At 37.8% G+C, this 13,212-nt stretch overlaps 2 protein-coding genes across 2 annotated transcripts; one reads left to right on the top strand and one right to left on the bottom strand.

Moving 5' to 3' along the window:
- The first annotated feature begins 273 nt into the window (after positions 1-273).
- On the top strand, positions 274-5,685 carry LOC115785964 (granzyme K-like). The gene is made up of 5 exons (XM_030737927.1): positions 274-371; positions 500-641; positions 1,092-1,230; positions 1,503-1,772; positions 5,470-5,685. The coding sequence occupies exons 1-5, from the start codon at positions 308-310 to the stop codon at positions 5,623-5,625; spliced, it is 771 nt and encodes a 256-aa protein (XP_030593787.1). The 5' UTR covers positions 274-307; the 3' UTR covers positions 5,626-5,685.
- Positions 5,686-9,984: 4,299 nt separating this feature from the next.
- LOC115785903 (granzyme K-like) lies at positions 9,985-12,849 on the bottom strand. The gene is made up of 5 exons (XM_030737823.1): positions 12,754-12,849; positions 12,410-12,551; positions 10,869-11,007; positions 10,424-10,693; positions 9,985-10,345 (listed from the first exon to the last, which is right to left on the bottom strand). Exons 1-5 carry the CDS (start codon positions 12,815-12,817, stop codon positions 10,190-10,192), a joined length of 771 nt encoding a protein of 256 aa, XP_030593683.1. The 5' UTR covers positions 12,818-12,849; the 3' UTR covers positions 9,985-10,189.
- Positions 12,850-13,212: the final 363 nt, after the last annotated feature.

The following is a 13,212-nucleotide window of genomic DNA, read 5'->3' as shown; positions in this document are numbered from 1 at the left end:
TAACAAAGAAATACGTGACAAAAAACTGTTAGTTTTGCTTTGGTTTATTTTGCAACTTTTCTGGTGAGGTTACTGTGTCTACAGCAATTCTCAGTAAATATTACAACATTGTGTTTAATTTTTTTTCTTCTAGTTTTTTGGGGGGAGGGGGGTAACCACAGGTTTGAAGAGATTGGGTAGATGTGTTAATTTTGCTGACTCCTTCAGTTTCATGGTCAGACCACATCGTTTACGCTCGTCACATAAAGCTGTGCCTCTCAGTGGATTTCAGTGTATTCAGCATCTGATCAAAGAGAATTCAGACGAAATGTTCTGCCTGAGGAATTACACTGTTTTCATCTCATGGGTGCTTCTCTTCATCATCCAGCCAGGTCAACACTTTCCTGTCATACTTTAATTTACGCACTGATAATTTTCTCCTTCACCTAAATGAGCAGAATGCAAAGTCACATCATCTGCTGATTTTGTTACGTGACTGGATATTTTCTTTTTGTTTCAGGTCATGGTTCTGAGATTATTGAAGGGAAAGAAGTCAAACCACACTCGCTGCCTTTCATGGCTTATGTGGAAAGTGAAAAATATTCCTGTGGAGGGACTTTAATCCATCGAAAATGGGTCCTGACAGCCGCCCACTGCACTGAGTAGGAACCTTTACTGTACTTTTAAAGCAAAAATGTTGCAGTATTTATTTTTAACATGTGAGCAAATTTTGCATGTCTATACTTATTAATGATTGATACATTTCCTTGTCATGTTAACATAAATAAAATTGGCTTGTTTTCCTCTTGAAAACATGGAAATCATTCAGTATATCATAGAGACACAGCTGCACTCAATTAAAAGATAACACAGAAGTCACAGCTACATATATTTGAAGAATGAAATAACATTTTAATTATTTGAAGTTATTTATTCAGATGGAAGAGAATATGATGCAGATTCATCTAAGGCTCAGTATCTGCCATAACCCAGCCATATGCAATAATAGATATATGACACTGATTATTTTATAATTGTTTTAGACACTCATGACCCATTAATCTTTTATTTAACTGAGCTGTCATCACTAGACTGTTTTTTTTCTTTCACAGCATGATTCTGGTGACCCTGGGAGCGCACTCCATCAGGAAAGAGGAAAAAAGTTCTAAGCAGGTCCGAGAGGTTGAGAAACATTTTCCACATCCCAACTATCAGGATGTATCCCTGGGCAATGACCTCATGTTGCTCAAGGTAAAGTCATAATTCAGTGTCCAACAGCAAGTAAAACAAAAATGCAACAATGTGAATGTTTTTACCTTACACAGTTCACTTTCATGTATATTTAGACATGTTTCATTAAACCGTTGCACATATTTCCCATTTTTTAAAGTAAAATATATAAATAAATGATTGATGGTTCAAGACTTTAGTGCAGTGCTGCATATATACTTTAAGGCCAAATCTGTGAACGTAATGTATGGATAACCATCTTCAATACGCATTTCTTTTTAACTCATTGTCAGCTTAAAGAACCAGTGAAGAAAACCAAGACAGTGAAATGGCTCAAGTTTGGCCAAACTGTCAGAGACCCTGCAGCTGGCAGCGAGTGTCTGGTGGCTGGATGGGGACTAACTGAAAACAACAAAACATCAGATGTCCTCATGTCTGTCAATGTGACTGTGGTCGACAGAAAGAAGTGCAACTCTCGTGATTATTACAACCAGAGACCTGTTATCACCAGTGATATGGTCTGTGCTGGTTCAGATGGTTTAAACAAGGCGGATACCTGTCAGGTATGTATGAATAATTCAATTCAATTCAATTCAATTCAATTCAATTCAATTTTATTTATATAGCGCCAAATCACAACAAACTGTCGCCTCAAGGCGCTTTGTATTGTGGGTAAAGACCCTACAATAATACAGAGAAAACCCAACAGTCAAAACGACCCCCTATGAGCAAGCACTTGGCGACAGTGGAAAGGAAAAACTCCCTTTTAACAGGAAGAAACCTCCAGCAGAACCAGGCTCAGGGAGGGGGGGTCATCTGCCGCGACCGGTTGGGCTGAGGGGAGAGAAAGACATGCTGTGGAAGAGAGCCAGAGATTAATATCAATTAATGATTAAATGCAGAGTGGAGTATAAACAAAGTAAATAAGGTGAATGAGAAACAGTGCATTATGTGAACCCCCCAGCAGACTAGGCCTATAGCAGCATAACTAAGGGATGGTTCAGGGTCACCTGATCCAGCCCTAACTATAAGCTTTATCATAAAGGGAAAGTTTTAAGCCTAATCTTAAAAATAGAGAGGGTGTCTGTCTCCCGAATCCAAGCTGGAAGCTGGTTCCACAGAAGAGGCGCCTGAAAGCTGAAGGCTCTGCCTCCCATTCTACTCTTAAGTATCCTAGGAACCACAAGTAAGCCAGCAGTCTGAGAGCGAAGTGCTCTGTTGGGGTGATATGGTACTATGAGGTCTTTGAGATAAGATGGTGCCTGATTATTCAAGACCTTGTATGTGAGGAGAAGAATTTTAAATTCTATTCTAGATTTAACAGGGAGCCAATGAAGAGAAGCCATTATGGGAGAAATCTGCTCTCTCTTTCTAGTCCCTGTCAGTACTCTAGCTGCAGCATTTTGGATCAGCTGAAGGCTTTTCAGGAAGCTTTTAGGACAGCCTGATAATAATGAATTACAATAGTCCACCCTAGAAGTAATAAATGCATGAATTAGCTTTTCAGCATCACTCTGAGAAAGGATGTTTCTAATTTTAGAAATATTGCGCAAATGCAAAAATGCGGTCCTACATATTTGTTTAATATGTGCATTGAAGGACATATCCTGGTCAAAAATGACTCCAAGATTTCTCACAGTGTTACTGGAGGCCAAAGTAATGCCATCCAGAGTAAGTATCTGGTTAGACACCATGTTTCTAAGATTTGTGGGGCCGAGAACAAGAATTTCAGTTTTATCTGAATTTAGAAGCAGGAAATTAGAGGTCATCCAGGCCTTAATATCTTTAAGACATTCCTGCAGTTTAACTAATTGATGTGTGTCATCTGGCTTCATTGATAGGTAAAGCTGAGTATCATCTGCATAACAATGAAAATTGATGCAGTGCTTTCTAATAATACTGCCTAAGGGAAGCATGTATAATGTAAATAAAATTGGTCCTAGCACAGAACCCTGTGGAACTCCATAATTAACCTTAGTGTGTGAAGAAGACTCCCCATTTACATGAACAAATTGGAGTCTATGAGATAAATATGATTCAAACCACTGCAGTGCAGTACCTTTAATACCTATAGCAAGCTCTAATCTCTGTAATAAAATGTTATGGTCAACAGTATCAAAAGCTGCACTGAGGTCCAACAGGACAAGAACAGAGATGAGTCCACTGTCAGAGGCTGTAAGAAGATCATTGGTAACCTTCACTAATGCTGTTTCTGTACTGTGATGAATTCTGAAACCTGACTGAAACTCTTGAAATAAACCGTTCCTCTGCAGATGATCAGTTGGCTGTTTTACAACTACTCTTTCAAGAATCTTTGAGAGAAAAGGAAGGTTGGAGATTGGCCTATAATTAGCTAAGACAGCTGGGTCAGTGATGGCTTTTTAAGCAGAGGTTTAATTACAGCCACCTTGAAGGTCTGTGGTACATAGCCAACTAATAAAGACTGATTGATCATTTTTAAGATTGAAGCATCAATAATTGGAAAGACTTCTTTGAACAGTCTAGTAGGAATGGGATCTAACAAACATGTTGCTGGTTTGGAGGAAGTAACTATTGAAGTTAACTCTGAAAGATCAACTGGAGCAGAAGAGTCTAAACAAATACCAGCAGTGCTGAAAGCAGCCGAACATGAAGAATAATCTTTGAGATGGTTATGAATAATTTTTTCTCGAATGTCTAAAATTTTATTTGTAAAGAAATCCATGAAGTCACTACTAGTTAACGTGAAAGGAATACTCGGCTCTACAGAGCTCTGACTCTTTGTCAGCCTGGCTACAGTGCTGAAAAGAAACCTGGGGTTGTTCTTATTTTCTTCAATTAATGATGAATAGTAAGATGTCCTAGCTTTACGGAGGGCTTTTTTATAGAGCAACAAACTCTTTTTCCAGGCTAAATGAGCATCTTCTAATTTAGTGAGACGCCATTCCCTCTCCAGCTTTCGGGTTATCTGCTTTAAGCTGTGCGTTTGTGAATTATACCACGGAGTCAGGCACTTCTGATTTGAAGCTTTCCTTTTCAGAGGAGCCACAGTCTCCAAAGTTATACGCAGTGAGGATGTAAAACTATTGACGAGATAATCGACCTCACTGGGAGCAGAGTTTATGTAGCTGCTCTGCACTGTGTTGGCACATGGCACTGAAGAGCATAACAATGAAGGAATTAGATCCTTAAACTTAGTTACAGCCCTTTCAGAAAGACTTCTACTGTAATAAAACTTATTCCCCACTGCTGTGTAATCCATTAAAGTAAATGTAAATGTTACTAAGAAATGATCAGACAGGAGGGGGCTTTCAGGGAATACTGTTAGGTCTTCAGTTTCTATGCCATATGTCAGGACAAGATCCAGAGTATGATTAAAGTGGTGGGTGGGCTCCTTTACATTTTGAGAGAAGCCGATTGAATCTAACAATAGATTAAATGCAGTGTTGAGGCTGTCATTCTCAGCATCTACATGGATGTTAAAATCACCCACTATAATTATTTTATCTGAACTGAGCACTAAATCAGATAAAAAGTCTGAGAAATCAGACAGAAACTCTGAGTAAGGACCAGGTGGACGATAGATAATAACAAATAAAACAGCTTTTTGATTTTCCCAATTAGGGTGCACAAGACTAAGAGTCAGGCTTTCAAAAGAATGAAAACTTTGTCTGGGTCTTTGATTAATTAATAAGCTGGAATTGAAGATTGCAGCTAATCCTCCTCCTCGACCTGTGCTTCGAGCATTCTGACAGTTACTGTGACTCGGAGGTGTTGATTCATTTAAACTAACATATTCATCCTGCTGTAACCAGGTTTCTGTAAGGCAGAATAAATCAATACGTTGATCAATTATTAAATCATTTACTAATAGGGACTTGAAAGAGAGAGACCTAATGTTTAACAATCCACATTTAATTGTTTTATTCTTTGGTGCAGTTGATGAAGCTGTATTATTTATTGTTTTTGAACTTTTATGCTTAAATAACTTTTTGCTGATTTTAGCTTTGGTTTTTGGTGGTCTGGGAGCAGGCACCGACTCTATGGGGATGGGGTTTTGGGGAGATGGCAGGAGGAGAGAAGCTGCAGAGAGGCGTGTAAGACTGCAACTCTGCTTCCTGGTCTCAACCCTGGGTAGTCAGTTTTTAGGAGGGTTAATAATATAGTTATGTATTTTTTCTTTGTTTTATGTAAAAGCTCATTCAGCTCGGGACCCTTTTGTCTCTTTCACACCTGTGAGTCAGTCAAAGAAAGTCTATCATGTATTTGTTCTCGCTGCAGGGGGATTCAGGAGGGCCGCTGTTGTGCAAGGGACGGCTGGTTGGAGTCACTTCTTTTGGACGGGGTTGTGGCATCATTGATAAACCTGGAGTCTATTCATTTGTCTCAAAGAAGCAACTCGAGTGGATCAAAGAAACAATGAAATCATCTGAATGAATCTGCAGGTGTTGCTCCATACTCCATAGTTTTTGTTGCTTTCACATTAAATCTGTCAATGCTGTCGCTGTAGACTGATTACTTGATCAGTATCCATTGTTCATTTCATTGATTCTCTTATATTTTATGATATTTCAGTTTCTGCTAGCTTGCTTTAATTTTTCTAGATTATGCACATATATAACAGCAGCCCGCTCATGGTTAGCCCTTTCCAATGAAGGAAGGTAAAGCAGATAAAGGTGGCACAAACATTAATAGGAATGACCCCTTTAAACAAAGTTTTAGCATTATATTTTATTTTATTATATTATATATATATTTTTTTTTAAAAGGACAGTCACTGTGAAGGTTTGTGGATTTCTGTTTGACATTTTGAGTGTTACTGCAGACCACATATAAACATGGTTACTGCTAATAATTTTTGTAAGTAAGTTAAAGTCCTCCCAAATATGAGTGCTCCTTTTTGCTGCAGATGACTGCCACTGCTGCAATAAAACAATTTTTTTCTTTTTTAATGTGCACACAAAATCTATGAACGTAAAACAGAGATTCTTCAGTGTTTCAGGCAGAAATTCACCACCTCCTGTGTTTTAATCTCATCTCATTCTGAGTATTTGTGCTTGAACCCCCACAAAAACCATTGACCACTCTCCATTTTATATTTTCATTTTCTTGTGTGCTTGTGTTTTGTGACATCCTTTCACAGGTAGTCCATTCAGCTCCAGGGACTGACCCTTCAAACACAGCTTTTAACCTTTTTGCATTAAAAGAAATGGACGCAGTGATTGTGATAGTTTATGAATTACTGTTTGGCATCGTGGCTGTCGTCACTGCAGACTGAACAAAAACACATTTATCCCTGAAAGAGTTTCTACAAGAGCAGCTCCTAAAACAACCTTCCCGTTCCTGCTGTGGAAAATGACCTTTTCCCCTTTAGTTGCTCTTGTTTTTTAGTATTTTTGAAAAGAGGTTATTTTTAATCAAATCTTAGTTTATCTTTTTCTAAATAACAGAACGTATCCACAAGTATATGAGTGCTCATGTTTTTTTTTTGTTTTTTTTTTTGCTTTTTTTAAAGCCTGTCATGTCTGGCAATGTTTGCAAGATAATTAAAAAAAAAAACGACAGAATTAATGTCACTGAACATTTCATGGATGCGGTCACTATAAACATTTTACACCTTTACATGTCTATACTTAACAATTGATATATTTAATTCATCATGTTAATAGAAAGCATCCCCTTCAATATCTATTGATTATGGAAATTATTTGGATTTGTCTGCAGTTTTATAGGAAAAGCCTCAGCTCTCAGGAAAAAGCTCTTAAGATCCAATCTTTTAATTAATCACTCAACTCTCCAGCATGAGTGAATTTGACTGATTTGTATATTACTGAAAAGAAAGGTTAATCCAGCCCTCATCACATTCATATCCAGGCAGAAAATGTGCCTTTTAAACAGGAAACAAACAACTGATTCACTTTAAAGGCATTTTGTTTTACACCTGCTCCAGAACTAGAACAGGAAAGTTTGCACATTTTCTTGAATGCTGCTGTTCCTTCAATCCTGTCAGGTTACTACAGCCAGTTAGCCTCTGTGCAACATTTGCTCTCCAATGTCAAATACTTTTAGCATTTGTTGTTCCACAGAGTAGTCAACTTTGTCCTCAAATTACATCTCAGTATCACCCCAAGGTTCAGATTTCACATTAGACCACTAGGTGGGGCTCTCTGCTATATTTTGTTGGCACCGTGTGGCTTCAACCCAGTTCACAGTAAAACTGGTAAAACTAGGCAATAAGAAGAAGAAGAAGAATTGGATCAATGATGAAAGTTATTATTTTTGTTGATCACCACTGATTTGTTCTAGCATTAATGTCATGGTCCTCTAGTCCTCCTGGTCACCATTCTTCTCCTTCTCTCACTCTTGTGCTCTCTCTCTCTCTCTCTCTCTCTCTATTTGTTGTCTTCATTAACCACACCCTGTGTTTTATACATACGCAAATGAGGCTTGACTTTAAATGCATGAGTTTAATCTCAACTCAAGACTCATGTACACCTAACTCAGTGCGTCTCCACACATCACATCTCAAGTGTATAATCTCCCCCTCCACCAAACTTTACACTTGGCACAATGCAGTCAGACAGGTACCATTCTCCTGTCAGCTTCCAAACCCAGACTTTTCTATTGGCTTGCCAGACAGAGAAATGTGAGTCCAATGACGGTGTTCTTACCGCCACTGCATCTGATGCTTTGCATTGTGCTTGGTGATGTAAGGCTTGGATTGGGTTGCTCGCCTATGGAAACCCATTTTATGAAGCTCTCACTGTTCTTGAGATAATCTGAACGAAACATGAAGTTTGGAGGTCTGTAGCAACTGACTGCAGAAAGCTGAGGATTTCAGAATCTGCTGACCCCATTCTGTCATTTTACGTGGCCTACCGCTTCATGGCAATCACTTCCACTTTGTTATAATGCCACTAACAGTTGACTGTGGAATATTTAGTAGCAAAGAAATGTTCGTGACTGGACTTGTTACATCCTATCACGGTACCACGCTGGAATTCACTGAGCTCCTGACAACGGCTAATTTATTCACAAATGTGTGTAGAAGCAGTCTGCATGCCTAGGTGTTCGTTTTATGCACCTGTGGCCGTGAAAGTGATTTGAACACCTGAGTTCACTAATTTGTACGGGTAAGTGGACACTTTTTGCAATATAGACAGAGTACAGTTGGTACACTTTTTTGCTAAACTGGACCCCAAGAACACATTCAAACCACAGAGAAATGGTTGAACAGATTTATTTATGAAGTATTTTATGGTAGTATTAGTATTTTTAGGCAGAACATTTCTTCTTAAAGCCACACATGAGGTTTTTTATGTTGAGCTGAAATGATGTGGTCTAACTATGAGTCAGCAAAATCGAGACACAGTAACTGATACATGCAGATATCGTTTCAAAGCCTGTGGTCAGATTTATCATAAATAACCATTTCCCGCTCAGTGGGTGCAAACATGTAGGCTAGACCGACACTTCCAGCCTCACGTATAAGTGTTTCTAAAAGGTCACTTGATAATTTACAAAAAAAAAAAAAAGAAAAAAGAATGAAACAAGATTTGTGGACCTAAATGATGACAAAAGATACAATGTTGATGGAGATACCGAAATCACGAAGGTGATGCTGTGGACGTTCAGGCATGTCACAGATCTTCTGATAGAGAGGCCACAGTCACTGACTATCACTGACCTCTGAAGGATGCATGTGCAACAAAATGTTAGAGATTTTATATCAGCTAGTTGTGTGAAGTGTAGCATACTTAGGTCTGCTCTCAGTGAGAGTGCAATTTATTTTTTCACAACTGAATATTCTCTGCTGACAATACTGTAATTGTCATTTGAAGGAAAGCTTTTTATAAAAAGAAAAATCTACATTTGACCAAAAGAGCAGGAGAAAAAAAAGGTGAAAAAATATGTTTCTTAGGCATCAAAGTCATGCTGTGATTACACTGTTATTTATATTTATATCCATGTATACCCATATATATTATTGTCAAAAGTGATAAAAATTTAACTATTAAATATTGTTTTTGTTGTAGCTCAGGAACTTCTCGACAAAAATTAAATGGTGCTGGTTTGTTTCCAGCAAATACAATAAAAACAATGTTTCTTAAGTTTAAGTTAGTTAATTTGAATAATATGGCATAAATGGCATCAATTTTTTTTTTTTTTGATGGCAACAAATGTGAAAGATTTTGGAGTTCCTCCAAAAATATGGGAATTTTTGAAGAACTGCAGTACAAACAATGAAAGAAAGAGAGAAGGAAATGTGCCTTTTTAATTCATGCCTTCAGCTTTATTAGAAAGTAGAAAAAGTAGAAAGGATGTTAAAAAAAAACATTTTTTCGTGGGAGTTCAAGCACAAATACTCAGAATGAAATAAGATTATAACACAGCAGGTGGTGAATCTCTGCCTGACAGACTGAATAATCTCACTTTGCTGTTTTACTTCTATAAATTTTTATGAATTTTATGTGAATGTTTACTACAACAGTGGCAAACAGAAGCACTCATATTTGTGAGTTATTACCAATAACCATGTTATCACCAGTCAGTCTGTCTGTCTGCAGTCAGTCTGCAGTGACAAAAGCCAAAAATATTAATCCACAAACCTTCACAGTGACTGGGCCTTTTTATATATATATATATATATATATATATATATATATATATATATATATATATATATATATATATATATATATATATATATATATATATATATATATATATATATATATATATATATATATATATAGAATGTTAACAATGTGTTTAGGGGGGCTCATTCCTATTAATGTTTGTGCCACCTTTATCTGCCTTGAATAGAAAAGGGCTAACCATGAACGGGCTGCTATCATATATGTGCAGAATCTGTAAAAATTAAAGCAAGCTAACAGAAACTATATCATAAAATATAAGAGAAAAAAATGAATGATAAAATGGACAATGGCCAAGTAAGTGGTCTACAGTACTCAGCTCATATGGATTGACCTTTGTGGATTCATTCAGATGACCTCATTGTTTTTTTGATCCACTTGAGTTGCTCCTCTGTGATAAATGAATAGACTCCAGGTTTTTTAATCATACCACAACCCTGTCCAAAAGAAGTGACTCCAACAAGCTGTCCTTTGCACAACAGCGGCCCTCCTGAATCCCCCTGCAGCGAGAACAATTATTGAGCTGAATGGCCATTTACTACAAGTGAGAAAAGAAAACAATCATTATTCATACTTACCTGACAGGTATCCGCATTGTTTAAACCATTTGAACCAGCACAGACCATGTCACTGGTGATAACAGGTCTGTGGTTGTAGTAACCACGTGAGTTGCACTTCTCTCTGTCGACCACAGTCACACTGACGGACTTGAGGACATCTGACGAGTGTGAATTTTCAGTCTTTCCCCATCCAGCCACCAGACACTTGGTGCCAGCTACAGGGTCTTTGACAGTTTGGCCAAGCTTGAGCCATTTTACAGTCTTGGTTCTCTTCACTGGTTTCTTAAGCTGAAAAAAGTTTTTAATAAATTACATATTGATAATGACCATCTATACATTTAACCCTTTACAGGGTTGGCCATAAAAAAAGTACATGGAAGTACACTATATAAAGTAAAAACAAACATATTCACATTAATGCACATTTGCTTCACTCCCTATTGGCACTGAATTATCACCTCACCTTGAGCAACATGAGGTCGTTGCCCTGGGATGCATCATGATAGTAGGGATGAGGGAAACGTTTCTCAACCCTTCGGACCTGCTTAGAACATTTTTCCTTTTCCTTGATGGAGTGCGCTCCCACAGTCACCTTAATTATACTGCAACAGAAAACACAGTGTAGTGATGATGGTTCACTTATAGAAAAGGTTAGTAGGTCAGCAGTGCTAAAGCAATTACAAAGTAATCATTGTTGTCATTACATGTGTATTTGGCTGGGTTATCGGGTTAAGTAACCTTAGATGATCAAGAAATGTATTGTTGTTTGCATGTTTGTAGCTGCGACTTCTGTGTTTTTTTTTGTTTTTTTTAATTGAGTGTAATCTTGTCTCTGACTAGTGAACACTTCTTTGATTGTTATTCTGCTATAAATGGTTCTCGGCCGTGAGCCCAACATTTTGTGTTTAGTTCATTTATGTTCTTTTTTCATTGGGTTTCTCTATTTTGTTCCTATTCTATTCTATTTCCTGGTTCCCATTGTTCTCCCCTGCGTCTGTGTTCTAGTGTCTGTTTTGTCCTCATATGTTTTGGGATTGAGTTTTATTCCCACTGTTATGGCTAGTGTGCGTCTCTGTCCCGTGTCTGTGTGTTTCCTGTTTTACTTTGGTAGTCAGTCTTGTGTTTCATTTACTTCCTGGTCTGGTCCTGGTTGATTATTCCCAGCCGTGTCTCCACCAGTTCCCAATCCTCTTGTTATCCTGTGTATGTATTTAAGTCCCAAGTCTGCATCAGTTCTTCGTTGTGTTGTCATAGATGATCCCCCTGCTGTGTGTTTTCCCATCTGTATTTTCCTTCGTTTTAGTTCTGGCACCTCTCCAGCCCCATTTTTATTATTTTCTTGTCTCATTCTCTCAATAAAATCACGCTACGTTTCAGTTTTGTCTAATGAGTCCTGCATTCTGGGTCCAACCTCACTGGCCACACAGCACACCGTGACATAAATAAAATTCTCTAAAACATCACTGTGAGGATATTATGCTTACAAAATAGTGGAAAATCTATAAACAAGAATTCAACAGGGTTGTAAATATTGTGTTTTTATCCTCGACATTAAATTGAATCAGCTTAACATCTGTTACAGTAATGTGTGTTAATGTGTGTTTGACCTTTGAAAGGATTCTGGATACCTTAAACATTTTACTACCTACATTCATGCTCCAGTTTATTAAAGTGCAAGGCTGTCAAATATGACCAGTTTCAATATTTTGTGATTTGATTTCTATCATCATGATAAGGAAATATATCAATTATTGATAAGCACAGACATGTAAGGTTTAAAAAATGTTCACACCGACCATATCAGTGAAATGCTCACTGACATAATATTTTGCTTTGCCAATTTTTGTAAATTGGAAAACAATCCAGCAATATAATTTTCACTCTAAATCAATTTATTATCAGAACAAAATGTGAGGACGTGTGATATCATGTCAGTTATCTTTTTAAGTATTATCTTTCATACAGTCTGTTAAAATAAATACTAAGAACAGTAAAGGTTCCTACTCAGTGCAGTGGGCGGCCGTCAGGACCCACTGTGGATGGATTAAAGTCCCTCCACAGGAATATTCTTCACTTTCCACATAAGCCATGAAAGGCAGCGAGTGTGGCCAGACTTCTTTCCCATCAATGATCTCAGAACCACGACCTGAAACAAAGTGAAAATATCCAGTCATGTAACAAAATCAGCAGATGATCAAGTCATGAACAGAGGAGTGACACAAACACCCTGCACCAGCTGCTCTGTAATACTGAAAGATATCAGTAAAGTGACTTTGCATTCTCTTTGCTTACAAGGAGGAGAAAATTATCAATAAGTAAATTAAAGTACAGTAGAAAATATTACTTACCTGGCTGGATTATGAAGAGGAGCAGGCATGGGAGGAAAACACTGAAATCCTTCAGGCAGAACATTTCTTCTTACCACTCTTTGATCAGATGCTGAATGCACTGAAATCCACTGTGAGGCACAGCTTTATATGCTGGGCTGAAAGGATGTGGTCTGACCAGGAACTGCATGAGTCAGCAAAATTAACATCAACATAAACCATTAAAAGCCTCTGGTCAAATGTCTATGATTATTTGGCCACAATGACAAGAGGTATGTTTGGAGGAGTAAAGATGAGGCTTTCAAACCTAAGAACACTGTACCAGCTGCATGGTGGTGGTAGCATCATTCTCCTGGGCTGCTTTGTTGCCAGTGATACTGGTACACTGCACAAAGTGGATGGAGTACCGAAGAACTACCAAGTTCACCTCAAATCAATAACTAGACCGTTGACACTTGGGCACAATTGAGTGTTTCAGCA

This window comes from Archocentrus centrarchus, chromosome 9 (assembly GCF_007364275.1).
Source record: "Archocentrus centrarchus isolate MPI-CPG fArcCen1 chromosome 9, fArcCen1, whole genome shotgun sequence".
NCBI classification, from domain to species: Eukaryota; Metazoa; Chordata; class Actinopteri; order Cichliformes; family Cichlidae; genus Archocentrus; species Archocentrus centrarchus.
This window is presented reverse-complemented; position numbering and strand designations above follow the sequence as displayed.